Source organism: Trichechus manatus, unplaced genomic scaffold (assembly GCF_000243295.1).
Source record: "Trichechus manatus latirostris isolate Lorelei unplaced genomic scaffold, TriManLat1.0 scaffold00153, whole genome shotgun sequence".
In the NCBI taxonomy this organism is placed as follows: domain Eukaryota; kingdom Metazoa; phylum Chordata; class Mammalia; order Sirenia; family Trichechidae; genus Trichechus; species Trichechus manatus.
Window position 1 is genome coordinate 2297378 of NW_004444089.1, and position 27275 is coordinate 2324652.

Genomic DNA, 27275 nt, shown 5'->3' on the forward strand with positions numbered 1-27275 from the left:
GTGTTATGTGTTGTGCGTTTATCATGACTTGAGTTGTGTTGTGTGTTGATCATGACTTGGGTTGTGTTGTGTGTTGTGTGTTTATCATGACTTGAGTCTGTTCCTACATGAGATCTTCTCCATATATTTCATTCGCTGGGATTATCTTCACCTTTTAGTTGGTGGCCCTCCTAACTGCCCTTTACCTTCCCTCCCTCCTCCTCCCAGCTGTACCCCCATAGCCCCACCCATCCCCGGACTTTTGAGAACACCGTTTTAAGCAACTCTGAAGTCAGCCACCCACATGATGACACCAACTCTTTCTTTTTTTATGCCTTCCCGCCTAGCTGTGCCTGTGCAGTTCTGAGTCTTTGCAAAGACGGAAATCCTAGTGGTTTTTTTTTTTTTTTTCCTTTCAAAATCAAGTTTCAATGGTCACTGAACATCATGGAAAACCAGTAGTAATTTATGCCGAAGGTCTCAGTCTCCCATGAAATACCAGCTCGCTTTTGTCTTGGTGGGAAGCTGCCCTGAGGCCCCTTCCAGCTCCTGATTCAGACACAAGAGCACATGTAATCTTCCAAGAAAGCTTCCTTTATGAATTTCTGATTCACTGACATTTAGATCACCAAGGTGTTAGAAAGAAATGTGCAATGGTTCAGAAGTTTCTTGGCAATGTTCATTAAACTTTCTTGGAACTAGGAAATTGTGGTTTCCTAGGACAATAATGGATATGAACCTGGAGAAACTAAAAGTCAGCCCGCAGAAGTAGCTCAAAATTCAGTGTTTAAGCAGATCAGATGCAATGGGTCCAGAACAAGGAACCCTGAGTTCTAGGCTTTAGCCTCAGGGTCCTCTCTAGTTCAACAAGAAAGTTGCATATGAGCTCTCCATTTTTTCTAGCTCTGAACTCACAGATTCCTCATTTGGCTGTAAATCCCCCATCAAACCCTTCTGCCTCCTAACATTACAGAAAGCAGGGGTCTCCAAACTTTCTTATAGCTCTAAACTAGTATTCATCAGGTAGGTTTCTCTAGAGATCTAGATAAGGAGCCCTGGTGGTGCAACAGTTAAGCACTCGGCTGCTAACCAAAGGGTCAGCAGTTCGAACCCACCGAGTGGCTCCACAGGAGAAAGACCTGGCAATCCGCTCCTGTAAAGATTATAGCCTTGGAAAACCTATAGGGCAGTTCTACTTGGTTACACTGGGTTACCGTGAGTCAGAATCCACTTGATGGCACCCAACAACAGAGGTCTAGATAATTATGCTATAGAAAGTATTAGTCCACCAGTCTACATAATTACAGTTCCGTTTTATTGGATGTTTATATTGTGCCAGGTGTGATGCTACCATCAGAATATTGAGGCTCCGAGTCTTTGGAGTAAAATCCTGGAAAGAGTTGCCTGTACTTGCCCTTTCCAACTCCTCTCCTCCCATTCTCTTAAATATCCTTCCAATCTGGCTTTTGTCCCCACCATTCTACCAAAATGGCTCTTGCAAGGATCACCAGTGGCCCTCATGTTGCTAAATCCAGCAGACAATCGTCATCCCATTTGGTCTCTCAGCATTTGAAGCAGCTGACCCACTCTGGCTCCCTTCATGTGCTACTCTCACTTGGCTTCAGGACCTGCCCTCTCTTGGTTTTTCTTCCATTTCACTGGTTGCTCCTTCTCTGTCTCCTTTTCTTGTTCCTCCTCATCTCCAGTCCTTGGTCTTCTTCCCTTCCCATAGCCACGTCCCTCAGGAATCAATCATATCCCATCAGTTCCCACATTTACATCTCTAGCCCCACCCACTCCCTGAACTTCAGTCTGACGTTTCCAACTGCCTTGGATTTCTAAGGGATATCTCCTCTTGGATATCTAATGTTGTTGGGTGCTGTCAAGTTGATTCTGACTCATAGTGACCCCATGTGACAGAGTGGAAATGACCCATTGGGTTTTTTTAGGCTGTAATCTTTACAGGAGCAGATCACCAGGTCTTTCTCCCAAGGAGCTGCTGGGTGGATTCAAACCATCAACCTTTCCGTTAGCAGCCGAGCGCTTAACATTTGTGCCCACCAAGTCTCCTTCACGCATCTAATGGATATCCCAGAATGAAGTCCACAGCTGAGTTACAGAGCTTCTTCCTTGTACCTGCTCCACCATCTTCCCCATCTCAGTTGATGCCAGCTCCATCCTTCCAGTTGCTCAGACCAAAAACGCTGACTCCTCTCCCTCACAACCCACATCCCAGCTGTTGGCTCTGCCACCATAATACATCCAGAACCTGGCTGCCTCTCACTAGCTCCATTGCTACCATCTAGTGAGATTGCTACCTTCTCTTCCCTAGATTACTGCAAGGGCCTTCAACTGGCCTTCCTGCTTCCACCCTGCTCTCTCCAGCCTGTTCGCCTCACAGAAGCGAGAGAGATCCTGTACAACTGTAACTCCAAAAACCCTGTTGCCATCGAGTCATTTCCAACTCATAGCAACCTGATAGGACAAAGTAGAACTGCCCCATAGGGTTTCTAAGGCTGTAATCTTTACAGAAGCAGACTGCCACATCTTTCTCCCATGGAGTGGCTGGTGTGTTTGAACAGCCAACCTTGTGGTTAGCAGCCTAGTGCTTAACCACTGAGCCACCAGGGTTCCTTGACTATAAGTCAGATATGTTCAAACCCTCCCATCAGTCCCCATCTCACTCAGGTCCAAGTCTAAATCCTCCAAAGCCCTGTGTGAACAACCCCCAACTCTTACCTCTCTGCCTCGTCATGTTCTATAGCACCAGCCCCCACCACCCCAAGTGGTTGCTGGGAGGTCCCAACCCTGTCAGGAAACAAGGGAGGTAGTTTACCATACTTTCAGTAGTTCCATTCTCCATCTCTGGAAGAGTGCCCTCCCAGGACTTGGCTACCATTACTGAACATTGTGATCAAAGGTTCTGTAGATGAATCCTGATCAACAGGGGGAAACTGCAGAACATAATTTAAAATTTTCATGGAATCCAGACTTCCTGGAGCAATTGAAGGTGAATGAACCTTGTCTTAGTTGTCTAGTGCTGCTATAACAGAAATACCAGAAGTGGATGGCTTTAACAAAGAGAAATTTATTCTCTCACATTTTAGGAGACTAAAAGTCCAAATTCAGGGTACCAGTTCCAGGGGAAGGTTTTCTCTCTGTCAACTCTGGGGGAAGGTCCTTGTCATCAATCTTCCCCTGGGTCTAGGAGCTTCTCAGCACAGGGTCCCTAAGTCCAAAGGTCACACTCCACTCCTGGCTCTTCTTGCTTGGTGGTAATGAGGTCCCTTTCATCTCTGCTCACAGCTCTCTTTTATATCTCAAAAGAGATTGACTCAAGATACAGCCCAATCCTGTAGATTGTGTCCTGCCTTATTAACATAACTGCCTCTAACCTTGCCTCATTAACATAATAGATGTAGGGTTTACAACGCATAGGATAATCACATCAGATCACAAAATGGAGGACATGCACACAATACTGGGAATCATGGCCTAGCCAAGTTGACATACATTTTTTGGGGAAACAATTCAATCCATAACAAACCCCAAAACACCTGCCCTAAAATAATCTTTAAAGCTTAAGCCACGGATCCTCCTTCACATACTCCTGGATTTAAAAATTCAGATTAAGGGCAGCCACCTCTTTCCCAGCAGGCCCACCTTAGGCAAGAGGGAAAAACCATAACATAAGAAAACTAACAGTTGCATAGAGGGCTCTGCAGTTTATAAGGTGCATTCAAGTCTGTGTGTTTATTCAAGGGAATGGAAGACAGGAATCTCTGACTCCATTTTGGTCATTAATAGGCATGAAAAGGGGATATATCTGGTCAATGCCACGGAGACACCAGGCCTGGGCCTTGAGTGTCTTCCCCCCTGCAAACCTGAGCAGGGTTCCATATTGTGACAGCAGATCCATGGGCTCCCCCATACTGAGGATAACAGTGGAGGAAGTTGGATAAGATATAGAAAACAATGGTGCCCAGCTACCATTGCTGAAGGTTTTGATCAAATACATATGAATCCTGATCAAAAGGGGGAATTATGCAAAACAGAATTTCAAGTTCTCATGGAATCTAGACTTTCTGGAGCCATGGAGGCTGGATAAACCCCTGAAACTATTACTTTGAGATAATCTTTTAAACCTTAAACCAAAAGTATTCATTGAAGTCTTCTTGAAACCAAGCAATAGATTAACTTAACTAGTAAAGAATGTCGTCCTTGAGCATTGTGCTCTTTTTAGAACTATTTATATAGGATCAAATTCGCAACAGCATCTTGAAAAATTAGATAGGAACTTTAGGGGTAGTGATTATATGCTAATGGGGGAGGAACAATTGGGAAAAGGGTAAGAATAGTTGCCCAACTTGAAGAATATAATCATTGTCAGGAATTGTACATGTAGATTGTCAGGAATTGGTATATGTTCTGCTGTGCATATTCTCAACAACAAAAACAAAAAAATTAAAATAAAGAGATAGAGGGAAAAATGGGCAAGAGAAGCCCCAAGATCTGCTTCCTGACAGAAAAAGTAAAAGTCTGAGCTTTGGGGATAAGGGAGCATGCCCACCTTGAGGAGCCCTGGTGGCACAACAGTTAAGTGCTCAGCTGCTAACTCAAAGGTTGGTGGTTGAAACCCACCCAGCAGCTCTGCAGGAGAAAAGACCTGGTGATCTGCTTCTGTAAAGGTTACAGCCTAGAAACCCTATGGGGCAGTTCTACTCTGTCACATGGGGTTGCAGTGAGTCGAAAACAACTTGATGGCACCTAGCAACAACAACATACCCGTCCACCTTGATGTTGACCCCATGAGACCCTCTGACCCCAGTACTGTAGATGTGGGGCATCTGGATCAGCACTGATGCTAGAGGCCACTGTGAACAGTTAGAATGGACGCTCCACCCAGACTCCAGTTACCTGAAGACTTACTGCCGGTTAGTATGCCTTGAATCTGCTCTAGGTTTCCATGGTGATAACTTTCCACCATCCTTCTTTCAGAGCTTGGGAGAGAGCTTGGCTGTCTGGTTTCCATAACAACGACTTGAACATGAATCTCTGTCTGGCTTTGTTGGAAAAGAACTGCTGGAGACATACAAATTAGCTGGCTGCTCTACCTGTAGCTTAAAAAGTAAAAACAAAGTGAGGCACCTGCTTGGAAGTGTTAGATCTCTGCTCCTAACCAGAAGAGTGCAAGTCTCACCTTGGTGTTTGGGGATGGTTGGTTTCATGGCTTTGACACTCCGTGTGTCGACCCAGATACACTGGCTCTCTGCATCTTCAGTAATTACCTACACTCCACACTTCTCCTCCCTTCCCCTTTGCCTGAGAGCTGCACATTCAAGGCTATTTGCCTTTCTACTGCATGGTAAAGAAGGAAGGGAAGGACAAGGCCAGGGAGACTAGCCAGCCATCCTACCCAGCCTAGCCCTTAGGACCATGAAAAGAAGCCATGAAGAACAGGGTTGACCCCTCAATTCACTGTCAAGAAACTGGCCAGAGGTAGCCCAGGGCTCAGATTACCAGTTGCTATCAAATCAACTCCAACTCCTGGTGAATCCGCAGGGTTTTCAGTGACTGAGTTTTCAGAAGTAGATCACCAGGCCTTTCTTCCAAGGTGCCTCTGGGTGGACTTGAACATCCAACCATTCGGTTAGCAGCCAAGCACAGTAACGGTCTGTGCCATGTTGCTTCTAGTTTGATTCGATTGTTCGGTAGATTCATAAACCAATAAGTCATTTCAGTGATGCTCTGTTTTGGTGGTGCAGTGGTTAACCGCGGCTGCTAACCAAAAGGTCAGCAGTTTGAATCCACCAGCCTCTCCTTGGGAACCCTATGAGGCAGTTCTACTTGGTCCTGTTGGGTCGCTGTGAGTCAGAATTGACTCGACAGAAACAGGTTTGGGTTTTTTTGTTTATTTGTTCATTGTTAAAATAATCATAGGACAAAATTGTCCGGTTGGGTGATGAAATTGATAGTCAACTCGATGGGCACCGAAGTAGGAGTCAGAGAGTCCTGGGTTTGATTCCTGGTTCTACTGTTTGCTCGATGGCAAGTGTCTTAACGTCTCTGAGCACAGGCTTTCTTACTTGTAAAGCGAGGTGATGATGCCTCACCCCACCCAGTTTCTGTGGGCTCCAAGCAGATTGTCAACAAAGAGGTCCTGGCACGATGTCTGGCGCTCGGTTGATATTTCTTAGAAGTTAGTTTCCGTACAATGAGGGACCCTCCTTCATGCTTCCTCTTCTCCCTGGGTGCTCCTCTTGCCTCTTTCTAGAAACAGGCAAACAAAAAACCCATCGCTGTCAAGTGGATTCCAACTCATAGTGACCCTATAAAACCAAACCCACTGCCATCAAGTCAATTCTGACTCATAACGACCCCATAGGGTTTCCAAGGCTGTAAATCTCTATGGAAGCTGACTGCCACATCTTTCTCCCGAGGAGCCGGTAGTTTCAAACCGCCGATCTTTCGGTTAGTGGCTGATCGCTTTAACCACTGCACCACCAGGACTCCTTAGTGAGCCTATAGGCAGGGCCCGTTACCCGGTAAGCAAGGTATGTCCGTGCCCAGTTGTGCCTTCCCACCAATCTGCAGTGCACAATTTCACCTGTCCCCCACCAGGTCAACGATGTGGTGAAACCCAGGTGAAATTGCTCACCACAGATTAGCAAGTAAATACAAGTAAGCCCCTGTGTACCTTGCTCAATGCAAGCTGATGCATACTGTGATTACTGGCTAATCCCTTCCCGCCTATAGGACAAAGCAGAACTGCTCCATAGGATTTCCAAGGCTGAAGTCAGGGAGGAAACTCTGGTGGTGTAGTGGGTAAGCGCTACAGCTGTTAACCATTAAGGTCAGCAGTTCAGATCCACCAGCTGCTCCTTGGTAAACCCTATGCGGCAGTTCTACCCTGTCCTATAGGGTCGCTATGAGTCGGAAGCAACTTGACGGCAACAGGTGTTTTAATCTTTACGGAAGCGACTGCCACATCTTTCTCCTGCAGAGCAACTGGTGGGTTCGAATGGCCAACCTTTTAGTTAGTAGCTGAGCGCTTAACCACTGCACCACCAGGGCTCCTCTTTCCAGAGAAGGAGGAAAAAAATCTTGCTTTTCTTCCATTCTTTGATGGTTTAATATCTGAGGGTGAGAGGAGAAGAACCATGAGTCATTGCTGAAAACGAACGTGGGACCTTTAAAAATCTGCAACTTCTCGGGAAGTGGAGACGGATCATATTAAGAAACTGCGTCTTGTTCTTCTGTGGGTGTGTTTAGGGTGTCTGCAGGAACAGCAACTGTCAAGCAAAAGATGAAGGAGATGAAGGACACTGGCAAAGACGTCACATCAAGAAACGACCGAGCGTGCCTCGGTTTGCCCAAAGACGGGCAGAATGCGATCAGATGGTGCTTCCTCTCCATAACGGCATCAAGGCCTTTCCCTTCTGTGAGAGAAATAACTTGCTGCTGACAGGTGGAATGAATTGAATCATTCGAACCTGGAATCCTTGTCTGCCTGGGTAAGCTTTCGTTTCTCTCCCCCACCAAGGGCGCCATTGATGTGGTCAGTTTATGGAAGCGGGAGGGGGGTTGCTGATTCCTTAGTAGGATAACTTAAGGAACCCTGTCCAAAGTTAAAGGAGTCATGGTGATGCAGTGGTGAAAGCACTCGGCTGCTAACTGAAAGGTCGGCGGTTCGAAACCGCCAGTGGCTTGGTGGGAGAAAGATGTGGCAGTCTGCTTCCATGGAGATTTATAGCCTTGGAAATTCTGTGGGGTCACTGTGAGTCAGAATTGACTCTATGGCAGTGGGTTTGGGGTTTGGTCCAAAATTAAATCTCTGCGTGGCTCAGACAGTTTGAGCTTGACTACTAACCTAAAGGAGTCCTGGTGGCGCAGTGGTTAAGAGCTCAGCTGCTAACCAGAAGTTCGGCAGTTCGAATCCATGAGCCACTCCTTGGAAACCCTATGGGGCAGTTCTACTCTGTCCTATAGGATTGCTATAAGTTGGAATCAACTCAGTGGCAATGGGTTTGGTTTAACAGGGTTTACTAACCTAAAGGTTGGCTGTTCAAACCGACCCAGCAGCTGTGGAAGAAAGGCCTGGCAATTTGCTTCTGTGAAGATCGTTGTTGGGTGCTGTCAAGTAGATTTCAACTCACAGTGATGCCATGTGACAGAGTAGAACTGCCCCATAGGGTTTTCTTGGCTGCACTCTTTACTGAAGGAGCCTTGGTAGTGCAGTGGTTAAAGTGCTTGGCTGCTAACCAATAGGGCCATGGTTCAAACCCACCAGGCGCTCCATGGGAGAGAGATGTGGCAGTCTGCTTCCATAAAGACTACAGCCTTGGAAACCCTATAGGGCAGTTCTCCTCTGTCCTATAGGGTTGCTAGGAGTCGGAACCACCTCGATAGCAAAGGGTTTGGTTTAGTAAACTTCATAGAAACAGATCACCAGGTCTTTTTCCCACAGAGCCGTTGGATGGGTTCTAGCTGCCAACCTTTTGGTTAGGAGCCAAGTGCTTAACCTTTGTACCACCAGGGCTCCTTCAGTAAAGAGGACAGCCAAGAAAACTCTATGGGGCAGTTCTACTCTGTGACACATGGGGTCACCAAGAGTCGGAATCAACTCGATGGCAATGGGTTTGGTTTGGTTTTGTCCAGAATGAATGCCCCCATGCATGCTGCCTGGGAAACCTCTCTGTGAAGCCTTAAAGATTCATGCTTTGGGGTTAATAAGCAATTCATTTAAAATGTCAGTGCCTTGCAAGGACAGAGAGCCCGAGTGGAGCCAGAATTCTCTCACCCGGCATTATGATTTTCTTCCATCAGACTCCTATCTGCCCTAGAATGAGCCGGGATCAGTTGCAGAGAGTGACTGGGGACTTGAATGTGTCATCAATGGACTTCCAGTACACCTTGCTCAGGTGGTGCCAACCAGGTTCCTAGTCAGTTCTCCACTGGGTTAGTTTGGCTCCATCATAAGTACTGACTTGACCACCTCCAAGGTATAGTAGAATTGATGTAAGAAGGCAGGTATAATTGACATAAGAAATAGGGATTGTTCTGGAAAGCCTGACTTTGGGAGAGCAGGGTAGCATAGAGTTCCATCATTGAAGGTACGTTGGCATCACACCCTCAATTGATAATCATTGCACTGCTTAGAATCAGGCCTGTACCTTTCCTGGGTGCCCTACGGGGCAAGTGCTCAGTAAGACGTGGTTGATACAGACTTACTGGCCTGACAGAGACTGGAGAAACCCAGAGAGTATGGCCGCCGGATACCCTAATAGCTCAGTAATGAAGTCACCCCTGAGGTTCACCTTTCAGCCAAAGATTAGACAGACCCATAAAACAAAATGAGACTAAACGGGCACACCAGCCCAGGGGCAAGGATGACAAGGCAGGAGGGGACAGGAAAGCTGGTAATAGGGAAGCCAAGGTCGAGAAAGGGAGAGTGTTGATATGTTGTGGGGTTGGTAACCAATGTCACAAAACAATATGTGTATTAATTGTTTAATAAAAACTAGTTTGCTCTGTAAACTTTCATCTAAAGTACAATAAAAAAAATTAAAAAAAAAAAAGAATCCCCAACTCCTGTTGTTGTTAATTGCCGTCGAGTTGATTCTGACTCGTGGACACGCCATGTGTGCAGAGTAGAACTGTTCCATAAAGTTTTCAAAGCTGTGACCGTTCAGAAGCAGATTGCCAGGCCTTTCTTCTGAGGCACCTCTGGGTACGTTCAAGCCACCAGCCTTTTGGCTAGTAGTTGAGCATTTAACCCTTTGCACCACCAGGGACTCCTGCCCATCTCCTAAAACCCACTGCTGTCGAGTCGATTCTGACTCTCAGCGACCCCATAGGACAGAGTAGAATTGCCCCATAGGGTTTCCGAGGAGTGGCTGGTGGATTCAAACTGCCAACCTTTTGGTTAGCAACCGAGCTCTTAACCACTGCGCCACCAGAGCTCCTTACCCATCCCCTAGAGTAGCAATAAAGATTAAAATTGCGATCTCCTTGTAAAACTCTCAGCACAGTGTCAGATGCACAGTAAGAAAGAACAGATATTTTCTCCCTACCTCCAGGACCTTAGGCTCCTATTTGCCTGGCATTCAGCAAAGATTTGCTCCTTCCCAGCATCTAGGTTGTGTGAAGGCGCTCTGCTCACGCCTCTCACCTCAGCCCAGCCTCTCTCCTCCCGCCCTGACCGCACACCCAGTCCCCAGACCCTATTACAGCCCTGGGGCCTAAGTGCCTTAAAATAAACTGATGTTGAAAAGACATTCGCTGAGATTTTAATTCTGTTCACTCCTGCCTAAAGGAGCCCTGGTGGCGCAGTGGTTATGTGCTCAGCAGCTAATCCAAAGGTTGGTGGTTCAAACCAACCAGCCACTCCATGGGAGAAAGATGTAGCAGTCTGCTTCCATAAAGATTCCAGCCTTGGAAACCCTATGGAGCAGTTCTACTCTGTTCTATAGGGTCATTCTGAGATGGAATTGACTCGATGGCAATGGGTAACCCCTGTCTGCATAAAGCTCCAAAAACTTGCCCTGGAATGTATTGCAGCCCCACCCTGGGCTCTTCCCATGTGTTCCCTTTATAGTGACACTGTCAGCAGATGGAGAAACACCTAAATGGCTGCTATTGGCCCCAATCCTTTCATCATATGAGACAGTGTGATTTCAGAGGCAGACACAGTCCTCGCCCAGGCTGAGTAGACTGCCAAACCCCAGCCAAGTTTAGTCTTGCATTTTTTATTTTGAAACAGAAGATAGAACTGCTTTGTGTTCATCTGTTCTTTTTCCATTCAAGAAAACCAACAGGTTTTCTGAAAGGCCACAGGGCTCCAGAGCTTTACACCCCCACATCTGCTGAGGATAACAAAATATGTCCACATCCACTGACAGCACCATTAAGATCTTTAGCTTTTTTATTTATTTTATTTTGTTGTTGTTGTTAAGAATATACACCGCAGAATGTACACCAATTCAACAGTTCCTACATGTACAGTTCAGTGACATTGATTACATTCTTCACGTTGTGCAACCATTCTCACCTTCCTTTTCCAGTTGTTCCCCATTAACATAAACTCCCTGCCCCCCAAAGCTTCCTGTCTAACCTTTCAAGTTGCTGTTGATCCCATATAAATAGTTCTTGAAAAGAGCGTGATGTGCAAGGCAGAGGTTAAGCTAAACTATTGTTCGGTTTAAAGAAGACTTCAAGGGATATTTTGGGTTTAAGGTTTAAAGATTATCTTGGGGCAATAGTTTTGGGAGTTCATCCAGCCTCAGTGGCTCCATAAAGTCTGGATTCCGTGAGGATTTTACATTCTATTCTGCATTTTTTCCCCCTTTTGATCAGGATCCTTCTCTAGAATCTGTGATGAAAATGTTCAGTAATCGTTGCCGGGCACCACCCAGTTCTGGCTGGTCTCATGGCAAAGGAGGCCAGTCTTTACCTTTTTAAGTCTTGATACCTATATCCAACACAGTTCCAGAGAGAGAGAGTATTCCTTTTACGTTGATTTTTTCCTCTTGGATAGCAGTTGGGATCTCTGCATAAGTAGATGCTCAAATGTTACTTGCATTTATGAGTTTGCTTTGGAGAGGGAGGACATATAGGCAATTGAAGGGTAGCTTCTTAGAGAAATTTCCACATCTGGTGTTCGTTGGTAGGATGAGTAGGCCTGTTGCACCCTATCCTAATCTTCCCTGCAAGAGTGTGTATTGGGGTGTCTTAATTATGTGGTGCTGCTGTAACACAAATACCACAAGTGGGTGCCTCCAAAGAAGAGAAATTTGTTTTCTTTCAGTTCTGGAGGCTAACAGTCCAAATCAGGGTCTCGGCCGTGTCGATTTCTTCCTTGTCAATAGCCCTGGGGGTTCCTTGGTTCCTTGGCTTATAGGTGATGCTCACATTATTTCTGTGTGTGTGTGTGTGTGTGTGTGCGTGTGTGCGTGTGTGCGTGTGTGCGTGTGTGCGTGTGTGCGTGTGTGTGTGTGTGTGCGTGTGTGCGTGTGTGTGTGTGTGTGTGTGTGTGACCTCATTAGCATAACAGAAGAAAAGCCCTATTTCCAAACAGGATCACATTCACAGGTACAAAGGTCAGGAATTCAACACATACAGAGGGGGGGGGGGGCGGTACACAATTCAATCCATATCATGGAGGATGGAGAAGAGAATTAGAGATGGAATGGTAATGGAAAAAGAGGCAGCAAACCCTTGCCACTAGTGGGGATGCGGTGGATTAATTACTTTTGTGTGTGGCCTTTCTAGCCATGAGCTTGTAGCTCCCACCCAGGTGATTGTGTGATAGGGTAATTGTGGCCTATCCAGGGGATTGGTCAGTTTTGCCTTAAAAGAGAGATAATTCCAGAGCAGAGAAGGAGTCCACCACCAAGGAAGGAGAGATCTGGCAGCAGGAGACAGCACGGTGGGCTTCCCGGCCCACGGAGAGAGAAAGCCAGGTGCCTTTGGGCAGAGACCTAGGGCCAGGGAGAGGTGTGCCTGTGAGCACAGCTGGGGAGAGGCTATCCTGATGGAATAACTGTATCTTGAGTGTTCCTGAGCCTGAATTGTAACTGTTACTTCCCTAATAAACCCCATAATTGTGAGTATGGTCTGTAAGTTCTGGGTGGCCGCTGCAATGAATTACCGAATTCAGTAGAGAGTGCTGTGGGAGGGATAGTTGGTGTCAGAACTGGTAGAGATGGCAGAGAGAGGAGGCGGTGTGTCTGACCTCCACTCCATAGGAATCAGCCTTGGGCTGTTGATCTTGGTACTCCTTCCCTCTTGTGGGGTTGGAGGAGGTCAGACACCGCACCCAAGCCGTTTTTTACAAGGGATCATCTTATTTTGCAATATTTTGCCCTTTTGGAAATTTGATCTGTAAGGCTTAGGTTGAATACATTGTTGGCCCTGGCAGAGGTAGTAATCTCCCATCTTCATCTGGTCTGCCCTCACTCTGTGTTTTACTTAAAGGTCCTGTTCACCTCTAAAATTCTTCTACCCTGTGGTCTTCAAAATGCACTATTTCTTATAGGTAAAGAAGCCTCACTGGTTTGCTTCATCCTCATTCCATTGCTTTTTTAGTGAATAGGATCGGTGTTAAGGAGCCCTGGTGGCTCAAGGGTTAAGCGCTCGACTGCTAATCGGAAGATCAGCAGTTTGAACGCACCCAGAGGCTCTTTGGAAGAAAAGACTTGGTGATCTGCTCCCGTAGAGATTACAGCCTAGAAAACCCCATGGAGCAGTTCTACTCTGTCACATGAGATCACTATGAGTCAGAATCAACTCAACAGCAGCTAACAATACAACATGATTGATGTTTACAATTCATCCACCTCTAGTCTAGACTACTGCGGAAGGCCAGAGGGAGGGGGTTTGGAGTGGTCTGAATCAAAGGGACGGGACTCTCAGGAGTAAAATCAGTTTCACCTCCTTGTATAGATGTGTACGCCGCTCACTGACTATTCACATAATGCAGGAGTGTTGGATGTGCCTACTCTGTGATCATAAAGGAACAGGTCTGTTAGGGATTGAATTGTGTCCCCCAAAAATATGTGTTGTAAATCCTAACCTCTGTGTCTGTGGTTGTAATCCCATTTGGGAGTGGGTTGTCTTTGTCAATGAGAGATAGGATTAGTGTAGGGTGTGTCTTAAATCAATCTCTTTTGAGATGCAAGAGATTGAACAAGCAAGCGAGTAGCAGAAATGAAGGAAGAGAGACGCCAAGCCACGTGAAGATTGCGCAGGAGCAGAAGCTGAAGAGACAAGGGCCTTCCTCCAGAGCCAACAGAGAGAGAAAGCCTTCCCCTAGAGCCGGCACCCTGAGTTCAGACTTCTAGCCTTCTAAACTGTGAGAGAATAAATTTCTGTTGGTTAAAGTCACCCACTTGTGGTATTTCTGTTATAGCAGCACTAGATGACTAAGACAAACACCATCAACCATCTTGACCTAATTGGCATTTATTGAACATTCTACCTAACAATAGCATAAGACACATTATTTCTAAGGGCTCATTAAGTATTCAGCAAGATAGACCACATGCTGGGTTATAATATAAACTTTAACAGCAGAATAAAATGAATAAATGAATACGAAAAATTGTATATTCATCCATTGGAATAAAACACAGCGACAAAAAAATTAACAAATTACTGCTATGTGCAACAACGCAGATAAAATCTCACAGACATTATGTTGACTAGATGGAGTAGATGCAATATTCTTCATACTGTATGATTTCGATTATATGAAGTCCAAGGATGGGCAAATATTATCTCTGGCAGTAGCAGAACACTGGTTACTCCTTAGAGTGAATATCAACTGGGAAAAGGACAAGAGGGAATCTTGTGTGCTGGAAAATTTCCCTAATTTGATCTCAGAGGAGGTTGTATAAGCGTATATCCAGATGTAAAAATTCATTGCGTTGTACACTCAAGATTAGTACACATTATGCACTTTATTATATGGTGCAGTGGTTAAGCGTTTGGCTGCTAACCAAAAGGTCGGCAGTTGGAATCCTCTATCCAATCCTTGGAAACCTTATGGGGCAGTTCTACTCTGTCCTGTAGGGTTGCTATGAGTCAGAATTGACTTGATGGCAACAGGTTTTGTTTTACATATGAGAAAAAAGTAAAACTGTTTATAATTGTAATTTTCAAAGATATTTCATCTTTTACCTACTGGCCCTCAGAAGGACTGGTACCGTCCTGCCTCTCATTCTGGAAGACTCCTCTCTTCAGGGTCCTCAGCACTTGCAGAGGTCAGACTGGGTTCCCAAAGTCTGTACTCTGTGATTAAGGGCACCCTAAAATTTATAATCAAAGGCACTTGGTGTGATCGAGGCTTCTGTCTACAGTACAGGCCTGACTCCATGTTAACTGAAGTTTATCAGGAACCAACTTTTGCTTGCTAGTCTCAGGAAGTGTACTCACAAGATTATTACAAATTATTCCGAGGAAACTTACTGAAATTGTGATTTTCTGTAAAGGGATCAACTAATCAGAAACATGTTAACTCATTGTCATTTCTTCTCACAATCTGTTAGCATGTTTTATAATCATCATCTTTCCTGTAACTTCTATAAATATTTATAGTTTTTACTGTAACGAATTACCATATATCCAAACCAAGGTAGGATTATTACAACATTCGTCAGATTGCCACACTGTTCTTGTTTTCTATGTAGAACTACCCCACGTCTCCCCCCAGCTCCTCAGAATGCTGGTTTCATTTTGTGAGGCTTTGTTTTCACTTTGTGAATTCAGCGTTTCCCCAATTCATGCAGTGTTCTTGTCCTTCAATAAAATCTCTTTTAAAATACTATTTTTACAGATTGATTCTTTAGCCGCTTAGACACCTGCTCCTAGGGAAAGATACCTGATATGCAAGAGACGACAAACTGAAACAGAAGCCAAACTAGAGACTTTGACAATTCTAAAGATGGGGAAATATCCATGAGGAGCCAACAAATTATTTCTCTAAAGAACCTGGTAACATTTTTCCAAATGGCCAAATATGCAGATACTAACTTCCTCTGCTCCCCAAGGGTATCTCTGATTACTGAAATCCGCACTTCAGTTCATATAGCATTTAAGAAAACCTAGGCTTTCCTCTATAGAGGACATAAGGACAGCCACGGGCAGATCCTAAACATAAGCGAGGACAACTGAACCCCGCGGTCACGAGTTAGAGCGCTCTAGGTTCATACACGGAACCCCTCCCCTGAGGCACCAAGCGTCCCAGGAGCCGGAAGCGGAAGTGTACGTCCTCGGGTCAGATCCGCAGAAACGTTTCGTCGCTCTCCTGCTGTGGTGTGAGGTAGGTTTGCTTCTGTCGCCAGACGGCCTGATCCACTAGCGGTGACCCGCAGGCTCCTCCTGTGCGCCCCTGCTCTCTCCGCCTCCCAGGGCCACGGGACTCCCGCCAGCCGGGGCGCCGTCGCCCGCGTCTCCGCTCCCCGCGCAACCCCGGCCGCAGCTGCTTTCTGGAGGCCGAGGAGTGGGGGCCTGTGTCTCTTGTAGTAACAGCTAAAACTCGTGGGAATCCTCGCCGAGCAAACGTGCAGTCTCAGAGCAGCAGCATCAGCCTCACCTGGGAGTGTGTGAGAACTGCGGGGTCTCGGCCCTCATGGTCGCCGGGGTCGTTGGCCAGAGTCTGAACGCCCTGCTCCCACCCTCCGGTCGCTTTTCTTTTCGTTTGTACAGTCCAGCCTCAGCCGGACTCCTCGGCCTCGTCTGTCACCCTCCTTACCACGCGCGCCCACGGCAGTTCGTTGAGCTCGTCGTCAGGCCTCGGTCACCCCCGGCTGTATGTGCTTTACCATTTATTGAGCTGTTTCAGAAGGACTGGGCGCTGTGCTAAGTACATGGCGCACCTCCTTTTATTCACGTTACAACACTGTCAGGTAGGGAGTATTTGCAGCATTTTACAAAAGTAATAGTCTTGGAGAAATTAAATAGCTTGCCCACGGACAAATACCTAGTTAAGTGGCAGCGTCGTAACTCAGATTCAGATCTATTCTTACTTAAAGGGTGTATTGATCACCATTTCCCTGCCTAAAATGGCTCCTCCATTTTCTGTGCTTCATCAGGCAGGACTTTTGTGGAGTATTGCTGGTCATACAAAAACGAAGATTATGGTGAGGAATATGTCCTCCTCCTTTAATGGTTATAGGTATTTAAGACAGATGGAAAACGTGAGTTGGAAGTAGTGCGTACGTTGAGGGCAGTATTTATTCCCGTGCACTTTTGCCCTTAGCTGCCAACCGACTGCTAACCGGAAGGTGGGTGTTTTCAACCCCACCAGGCACTCTGCGGGAGAAAGATGTGGCAGTCTGCTTCCGGAAAGATTTACAGCCTTGGAAACCCTATGGGGCAGTTCAGCTCAACAGCAGTGGGTTTGGTTTTTTGGTTTTATCCCAATTTCAGGAGGAAAATGTTTAGTAAGAGGCATGTTTCAAGGGATTTCTTTGGCCATAAGGCAGAAACATTCATCATGACTGTGTGAGAAACATTAGGGCCAGTCCTAGTTGGTCTAATGTAAAATGTGATGTAGCTGAACAAGCTTAATAGAGGCAAGGAGGGATTTATAGGCATCACACAGCCAGTGTGTGTGATCTGTGCTGCATTGGATGCGAGTGATTGAACCACAGTTTTTGCTACCAGAGAACCACACTTATTAAAAGGTTGAAGGCTTAGTATTCCTAATGTCGGAACAGTGAATCTTAGGAATGAGGGCAAAATGGAAGGCATGTATAATGAAACTTTTGTTTATACTTCAGGGTAATCCTAGAGGATCAGCCACATTACAGTGTTGCAAAAAGTACCTCATCTTTTGTAATAATTATTTCACAAAGTAGAAATCAAGTAGGGAGTCCTTGGGTGGAGGAAAAGGCTAAGATTACTAGCTGAAAGATTGGCGGTTTGACCTACCATGAAGTGCCTTGGAAGACAGGCCTGGCGATCTGCTTCCAAAAGATCACAGCGTTGAAAACCCTATGGAGCAAACTTTAAGCATCTAAATTTAAGTGCCCTGTTTGAGAAACTCCAGTGCCATTGGCATAATGTGTTTTTTTTTTTTTTCTTTTCCCACTACTTAGGATGATAATTCATGTGAATTTTTTTTATGGTGGAAGCAGTCCTGTTTTTTGTTTGTTCGTTTTTCCTTCATGTTAATAACAAAATGATCCAGACCCAATTACCTTTAAAAGTCCGTTCTTTATGCACTGCCGTTCCTCAAATGTGATTTTATTTCTCTAAGTTAGTACAGCCTACAGTTGACATTTTAATCTTTGAAATGTCCCCGTTCCTCTCTGTATCCCTGTACCAAAAAAACCCCATTGCCATCAAGTTGATTCCGACTCATAGTAACCCTGTATGACAGAATAGAACTGCCCCGTAGGGTTTCCAAGGAGTGGACGGTGAATTTGAACTGCCTCCCTTATGGTTAGCAGCCAAGCTGATAACCCCCGTGCCACCAGGGCTTCTATAGGATGTAAATTTTCCTCCTTTTATTTATACAGTCAGACTAAGAAACTAAACTTTTTTTAAACGCGTGTGTTGACGTATAAGGGACAAAGTCACAAAGGTGAACCCACAACTTCAACATTATTGGACCCCTGAGGAAATCAGGTTCATGTTTTGCACCCTGGCCAGGACTGGTTGCGTCTCATGCTCTGGGATAAGTAAATCCCGCCATCTGTGATCTTGGCAGAAAGAAGAGGCCCGTGGAGCTCCATGAAGAATGCAGGTGTGTGCTCTGGAGGCTGGAGCCTGTTCTGCCTTCAGTGTAAATGCCTCAGGGTGGAGCATTGCCCTGCGCCTGGGAGGAAGCCAGAAACCTATCACTCCCTGCTTACTCAGTACTGTTTTTTCCTCTTCCTTCTTCCATTCAGGTCTCAAGTGCAGTGCAGGAAGAACTAGTGTAGTCCAGGCAGCTGGGGACCTAGCACTACAGTCTTGCACATCTGTAAATCAAATCACAAGGAAGGATTTCAGCTGCTCCGACTGGTGTGTGGACCAAACATTATTCATCTACTTCCAGACTGGTCAGTGCTCTGCTTCTAGTCCCATCCCTCTTCCTGAAGTGGCTTCTTGGGCTCAAAGACTATATTCCCTTAGACCTCCAGAAGGTGGAGCAAGGAAATGGTGAGTTCTATGGAGAGTTGGACTGTTCTTACCATAAGTGGGTGAGGCTGGATATGAGACGTTGTGGGAGTAGCTGTGTGCTGCGAGACTGTGTTTCCTCAGTGAAGAAAAAAGGTGGCAGAGGAGGCCATGGGACTGAGCCCTAGGAGGCACCCTGCGGCCCTGCTCCACTGTCACTGGGCCCTTCCTCTGTGTGCATTTGTCTTTTCAGGATTTGGATGCCTGGTGTCACCTTCCTTATGTGACTCTCAGAGCCAGCACCATGGGGTGTTAAATCCCCACCCTGGGCCTTGGTGCTCTGTATTGAATGGCAGAGTCTCCTGACTAGAGTCTGAAGATGGAGCAGCTCTGGCTGTTGGGGCTGAGCCCCGCCCTCCAGAGCTATCCTTGTCCCATCTCTCTGAGCAATGTTCTTGATTCCCCCCAGGCACTGGAGCATTTTCTGTGCAGTTCTAAAACTACAGCTCCCCCTCTCACACTGTTACGCGTTAGAAAACGGGGGGAGAGTTCATAGGTGAAGGCCCTGTCTGTTATGGGATCCGGGGTGATGTTGGTGTTCTCCTGACGTCACCAAAGGTATGAAGCTGGGGACGGTGAGTCCAGCTGGATCCTGTGTGGGGTCTCCAGACCCAGTTTTTTTCCCCCAGTGGGGAAGGCTTTTGCCTTGATGCTTTCAGGTGTGTGGAAAGCATGACTCCCCAGTCTAGGTCCTTGTCCTCCCCCCTATGCCTGGAGCTGGTATTTAATCCCTGTAATTTTTGACTGTTCTCCATAGTCTTGAATTAGAATCTAAAATTAAAGTGTCCTCTTTGGCTAGAGAAGCCCAATATATGAGATGTGTATATTTAAGTTCTTGGGTGTACAGTTTCCACTGGAAGAAAATTTCTATATCATTTGGTGTGTTTCTACTGAGATTTTTTAAATTTAATGGATACATACTTATCAAATGCAGAGTAATACCTGTTTTATCTGATGTAAAAGTTACTCTTAAGGAAAAAAAAAAAACACCAAACCCACTGCCGTTGAGTCGATTCCGACTCATAGCGTCTTAAGGTTCTTAAAGACTCCTATTACATTTGACAAGTCATGCCAGAACCCCTAATGTGTTAAACATTTTAGCCATTTTAGAAACATTTTCCTGGCTGAGATAAAATGTATATGCAGACTCCTGATATCCCTGGTTCCTGGGTTTAGAAGGAGAGCTTGAATTTATACTTTTGTGATTTGTACAAGTGTGTTAGACTGTTTATTAACAATTGGGTCCTAAACAATTAAATTTTAAATGGGCTTATTATTTCAAATGTAAATTCCTAGTAAAAACACTTAATATCTCATTTGATTTAAACGTTTTAAAGTATAATATTGTTTACTGAAATTGTGTTTTTCCAATAGTTAATACCTTCAAGGTTCGAAACAATATGAAACTTTAAAAGCATACTTTATGAAGACTTGTTCCTACTCTTGTCTTCATCTAGCCCATCCCTCTTCCCCCAGCTTCCTTTAAATAACCAGCTTTATTACTTTCTGAAGCATCTTGCCAGTGTTTATGTAAAAGCAAGCAAATGGAATTTTTTTTTATTTCCTCCAGTTTGTTGAACAAAAGATAGCATGGAATTTACGCTTACTTTTTAATGAACACATTATCTTGATGATCTTTTCATAACAATACATGCCTAAACCCGTTGCCGTGGAGTCGATTCCAACTCATAGCAACTCTACAGGATGCAGTAGAACTGCCCCATAGGGTTTCCAAGGAGCAGCTGGTGGATTTGAACTGCCGACCTTTTGGTTAGCACCCAAGCTCTTAACCACTGTGCCCCAGGACTCCAACAGTACATAGAGAGCTTAAGTCTAAATTCGTACAAAACTCCAGAATACTACATATGATTGACCTTAGTTTTTTGTTGTTGTTTTTAACTATATCGCCATGAATGGACACTTGGATTGTGGCCGTTATTTTGCTTTTACAACTCTTGTTCTAGTAAATGTAAATTTCTGAGATCCAGGTAGCCATAGTTTAGGTATAAAAGCCCTTCAGAACTAAGATACGTAAAATCAAAATGAAGGAGTTTCATAATTGATATATGAAAAGTACATTTCTTTTGTGTTTTAAATAATGCTTTAAACTTCCTGTTGTCAACTCTGTCATAAACAAGGAGTGCATAAACTTATCTTGTATAATTTAAATAGTAATCTGAGTCGCTGATAATAAATAGACCTTGGTCAGTTTTTGTGGCCTCCCCGTGTGTCTCTCCCTGATCGTGTCTCCTCCTGCCTGGAGATTGTTGTTATCTGTATTTAGAAGTTTATGACTGTTAGCTATTATTACAGCCTTATCACCCAAGTCTTAATCTATAAACTCTATATTGTTTAGTTTCACCTCTTTTGAGCTTTCTGTAAATTCAGTTGTTACTCTCTGGTTCCTCAGTGACTTGTTTCCTCAGGATGCTTTTGCGTTCCATACATGTTGGTGTCATAGCTGTTGTCTACCCATGTGCCTATGTGTGTATGTTTCCATTGTATGAATGGGCCATAATCTGCCTACCCATTGTAGAACTTCAGGATTTGGGTGGTTCAAGTGTAATTTTCGCTCTTGTTCGACTTGCTATTCTTCTGTTCATTCTCTTTCCAGGCTCCTAGTGCTCCTGAACAATTACTGTGCAGTGAGGGAATATGGCTAAGTTGTAGACCATAGCGATGTTCAAATTTAGTAGGAAATACTGATACATTTTACAGCTTTTTTCTTCTACAAAGTATATATACATTTTATTTGTTCCATCTGCTTATCTAATTAATTTGTGCTCTTGTGAAGAGTGTGAATGGTATCTTACTTTCATTTTATTCTGTAATTACCTTACACTACTCCACTACTGACAAGGATGTGCATATTTTCCCACTGTTATCTTATATTTCTATGACTTTTAGATCTTCTTTACGTACTGTGATGGTTAGTGTTATGTGTCAACTTACATAGGCCACGATTCCCAGTATTATCCTGTATTTTGTGATCTAATGTAATTGTGCTCCATTTTGTGATATTATATAATTATCCTCCATTTTTTTGTGTTGTAAATCCTGACCTCTGTGTGTTAACGAGGCAGGATTAGGGTGGGATGTATCTAGAGTTTCACTCTTACAAGAAGGTATGACTCAGGTCACACCCTTACTCAGGTCATAGCCTTGATCTGATGTAAGGGGAGTTTCTCTGGGATATGACCTGCATCCAGTATATATGGATGTTTCGGCAAAGCTCACTTGCTCTTGATCCTGTATCTGACTCCTCATCATCTGACCTCTGATTCTTGGAACATAAGCCAGCAACTGCTGCCTGACCTGCAGATTTTGAGATTTCCAGCTCCCGTATCCTTGTGAGCCAGCAGCCTGCCGTCTGACCTGCTGATTTGGGTTCGTCAGCCCCTGCAGCTGCATGAGTCAGGAGAACCCTTCAGCCTGATGCCTGACCCACAGACTTGGGAACTGCCAGCCTCTACGACTGTGTGAGCTGTTTTCTAGAGATAAATCTGAGTATCTATCAATCAGTCTCTCTCTGTGTATATGTACACACACACACACACACACACACACACACACACACACACATACGCTTCACTGGTTTTGCTTCTCTAAAGAACCCAGTCTAAGACACAAACTTTGGGAATTTTTCTCCTGGTGTGTAACTTATCGTTTCAGTCACTTTAAGAATTTTTTCCTTTATTCTGATGTCCTAAGGTCATTTGCTTATAACTTTTGAAAGTATTGTAATTTTACTTCTTTGTATTTGAAACTAATCTGCCTGGAATTGATTTTTTTGCATATGGAGTACATGGAAATAGATTAATTAGTCCTGTTAAATAATTAGTTGATTTTAATAAAAAGCTAGTTGCCGTAGAGTCAATTCTGAGTCATGGTTACACTTTGTGTTTCAAAGTAAAATTGCACTCTAGGGTTTTCAGGCTGATTTTTCTGGAAGTAGATCGTCAGACCTTTCTTCGGAGGTGCCTGTGGGTGAACTGAAACCACAAACCTTTCAGTTAGTAGAAGAGCACTTAACCCTTTGTGCCAGTTGACACTACCCCATATATTGAAGTGTATGTGTCGTGAATCAACCTTATATAAATTGGCGGGCCTTTTCCAGGGCTGTTTGTTTTTTTCCGTTGGTCTATTTGTGTATTCCTATACACCCTCTCCTCACTTATCGACATGGTAGATCCCAAAGACCTAGTTGTTATGTGAAGTTAGTGTAAGTGAAAATGGAGGATGACTGCATTATTACATAACTGCCGAACTACATCATTACATAACTGCCAAACCATGGGAATCATGGCCCAGCCAAGTTGACACATAACCATCAAAGCTAGAGTTACTGTCACCTTGGTGTTCATAACTGCCAAACATACACTGTTAATGTGCAAAATAGATAGTAGTTTTTTACTATTGTAATAAATGCAATATGTTGGATAACAAGATAGTCGATAAGTGAGAAGATGTACTAATACTACAGTAATCTATGATAGCTTTATTTATAAAGTAGATATATAAAAGTATAATTATACATATGACATGTTTGGACAAGCCCCCATGCCATTCTCCTTAGAACATGTTGACTATTCATGGAAGTTTGCACTTCCAAGTATATTTTTAATGTATTTTTTGTGGAGTTCTAAAAAATAATTAAATTGCTTGGAATTTTATGAAAGGACATTGGAAATAATGATCTATCTGGGGAGAACAGTTTTCTAAGAGCATGTACTACCTTTTTATTTATTTCAGTCTATTTAGATATCATTTAATAATGTCTTATAATTTTTTCATTAGGATCTTTACTTAATTACACTCCTTTTAGGTACCTTTTGTTTTTACTAAAATGCATGTTATTTTTTAAAAGTTAATTTCTCAACTAGTGAAATTAGTTGGTACTAGTATATATAAATAAAATAAGTAAACCTTTTTTTGATATTTATTTTATAATCTGAATACTTGCTAAAATCTCTCAGCTCTATAATTATCTATACTGTCTTTCGGGGTTCTAGATATACAATTATTTAATCTATAAAATAAATTGGGGAGGGGGATCCCACCCCCCCCATTTAACATTCTTTATTTCTTTACCCTTTTTTCTTTCTTGTTTTTTGGCATGTACCTTATAGAACCTTTAGGATAATGTGGAGTAGGAATGGAATAATGGGTATGATTGTTTTCTATCTACTTTTACTAGGAAAATGTGGAATTTTTCAGTGCGTATGTTCCTTGGGGTATATTTTTCGTATATGAACATTTTCAGATTGTACGTGTTTCTTTCCATTTCTAAATTTCAGAGGCGTTTTTGACATAGATGCAGAAAAATTTGTAATAGATGTACAGGTTTCCCCCTTATCCGAAAGTAGAGTATTCCTATGAAACCGTTCATAAGCTGAAATGGTGTAAAGCGAAGAAGCAGTTGGCATTAGTTTAAACCCATTGCTGTTGAGTTGATTCCAACTTTTAGCAACCCTATAGGACAGAGTAGAACTGCCCCTATAGGGTTTCCAAGTGGATTTGAACTGTTGACCTTTTGGTTAGCAGCCGAGCTCTTAGCCACTAAGCCACCAGGGCTCCACCATTAGTTTATATGGGAAAAATTTTTGAGCCTTCCTAGACCCAAAAAACAACCTACCAAATTACCAAATAACACATAAAACCTAAAATAACGCTTAATTGTGTCTAGTTTTATGCTAAGTTTTATACTCTTACAGTTCTCTTGGGCTTTTCTGATACCTTAGGACACATCTTACTAACAGATGCACAAGATAAATTGAGATAAAGTGCAGAAGTTCACAGACACAGTTCAAAACTATGACGGCTTGATGCTGAGTGTAGTTCCCAGGCAAGGAGCTTGGCAAGGCCACTTTCACTACTCGGGGTGCGCACTATCTCTTTTAATGTCTTGCTGCAAAACAAACGCTGAACCCTATTTCTGCTTTTCACCTTTTTTTGTAAAAGCAAAAATTCTCTTCAGATTTCTTTCGGTTATTAGCCAAAACTGGTACTAAGGTGGGTCTTTCGTAAAAGCAAAGTGGCGTAAAGTGAACTTTGAAAAAGCAGAGGATACCTGTACAATTGAGTGATATATAAAATGAGCATCCATGTCATAGAGATAGATTGTTCCTCACATATCGCCCCCATCATGAGTTGATTTTCCATCACAATCTTCACTCTGCCCTTTTGATATAGTCGGTATCTTGACATTATTAATGATCATTTCTTTGCTTTCCGTTATGCTTTTATCACGTAGATCCAAAAACCAAAATCATTGCCATCGAGTCAATTCTGACTCATAGTAACCCTATAGGACACAGTAGAACTACCCCATAGGGTTTTCAAGGAGTGGCTAGTGGATTGGAACTGCCACCCTTTTGGTTAGCAGCCGAGCTCTTAACCACTGCACCACCAGGGCTCCATCACCTGTATTAAAAAACCAAACCCATTGCCATCGAGTCAATTCATGCATCCTTAAATCAATACGTTTTCTTTTTGATGGTTTTTATGTTGTAAACAAACAGAATAATACTTTATGTACTTTTTGTCAAGTCCTTTAGTTTAAATTCACATTAGAAACACTCTTCCATGGGCTGTTAATTCACGTTAATCGCTCAATGGTGTTTTCTTGTAGGAATATACTGTTTTCATGTTTTTCCTTCTTTGATGTCTTTTTCTCATTTTAGTCTCAACACGCTGTAAGTAACCTCTGCATCCTCTCCATAAAATGTGCTCCTCTTGTCAGCTTCCACAGCTAAGTTGATAGCACACCATCTGTCTTAGTTTTCTAGTGCCGCTATAACAGAAATACCACAAGTGGATGGCTTTAACAAATACAAATTTATTTTCTCACAGTTTAGAAGGCTAGAAGTCTGAATTGGGGGTGCTGGCACTAGGGGAAGCCTTTCTCTGTTGGCTCTAGAGGAAGGTCCTTGTCCCTTTTCAGCTTCTTTCTTGGCTTCTTGGTGATCTTCATGTGCCATGGCATCTCTTTTCCCCCGTCTCTGCTTTTCTGCTGCTTGCTTAATCTCCTTTCATGTCTTAAAAGAGATTGACTCAAGACACACCTACCCGAATACTGCCTCATTAACGTTGTAAAGAAAACCTATTCCCAAATGGGATTATAACCACAGGCAGTTTAGAGTTATACTTTACAACACATTTTTTTGTGGGGTACACAGTTCAGTCTATAACACCATTCTAGCTTTCAAGGGAAAAAATCTTGGATCCATCCTTGTCCTCTGTTTCTTTCACAGTTCAACCTTCAGTGCATCAGTAAATTGTATTGCCTCTACCTTAAGTCTAGGGCCATCCCTTGCACACCGCACTTTTCCAGCCACCATCCCAGCCTGTCATCATCACTTCTTATCTGATTTTGTTCGTAACCTTGTATCTTCTTGCTTATTATATTTGTCCCCCACACACCAGTTCTTTAAGAGCTGTTAAATCAGTTTCATTTCCAACAAGTTCCCCAGAACATGATATGTCCACTGACCCCAGTCGCCTCTCCAAGTTCCTCTACTATTACTCCCCTGCATCGCATTCTGCTGCAGTCATGGTGACTGACCTTTGACTCCTCCTAAAACATACTGGACACCTCACCTTCTGCTTGTACTCTGGCTGTTTCCTCCTTCTGGAACAGTCTCTTCTCAGATTCCTTGGGTAGTTCCTTCACATCCTTCAAGTCTTGGCTCGGGTGTTTTAATTTTTCCATTGTACTCATCACCTTTATATATATACACACGCACACACATATATATACACACATATGTATGTATGTGATTTAATGTTATATTGTTGATTGCTGAGTCAACAACCCTTAGAGTATGTAGATGTTTTGAGTTTTTTGGTTATATATCGCCATTACATAGAAGACTGTTTTTTTAGGCTGGCTTCTCTAGAGAAGCAAAACCAGTGAAGAACGTATAGAGAGATTGATTATCTCAGGGAAATAGCTTACAAGGTTATAGAGGCTGGCAATTCCCAAGTCCATGGGTGAGACATCAGCTGGAGGCTTCTCATGACTCACATAGCTGCAGGGACTGATGAACCCAGGATTAACAGGTCAGGCAGCAGGCTGCTGGCTCACAGGCTGCGGAGGCCAACCAATCCAAAGATCAGGCAGTATGGCAGGCCACTGGCTCAAGTCCCAAGAACCGGGAGTCTAGATGATGACAAGCTGAATGCAGGATCCAGAGTGAGCAGAAGCCAGTGAGCTTTGCCAGAATGTCTATATATATATTGGATGCAGGCCACACTCCCAGGAAACTCCCCTTCCAACTGATTGGCTGATCACATCACGGAGGTGATTGTATTATATCACAAAATGGAGAATAACCACATCATTGTGTAACTGCCAAACCACTGAGAATCATGGCCCAGCCAAGTTGACACACAGCCTTAACCAATACAACTGTTTTACATGTTTTAGCTTATATGATTTTCTGTTTATTTTTGTTTTTTAATAGTTTTTTTTTAAGAGCAGTTTTAGGTTTTCAGAAGAATTGAGTGGAAACTACAGAGTTCCCATATATCTCTACTTCCTCCTGTCCCCCACTTTAGCTTTCCCTATTATAGTATCTTGTATTAGTATGCTGAATTTGTTACATTGATCAATTTTGATACATTATTAT

The 27275-nt window shown here is 43.7% G+C and overlaps 1 protein-coding gene across 1 annotated transcript in view; it reads left to right on the forward strand.

Annotated features, from left to right (window-relative positions):
- Window positions 1-15685: 15685 nt before the first annotated feature.
- The window catches only part of LOC101351367 (zinc finger protein 556-like), a 31900-nt gene continuing 20310 nt past the window's right edge, over window positions 15686-27275 (forward strand). Inside the window, exons 1-2 of the mRNA XM_023740333.1 lie at window positions 15686-15799; window positions 18375-18627. Coding sequence (XP_023596101.1) covers window positions 18625-18627 — 3 coding nt within the window. The 5' untranslated portion in view covers window positions 15686-15799; window positions 18375-18624. The remainder of the gene's footprint in view (window positions 15800-18374; window positions 18628-27275) is intronic.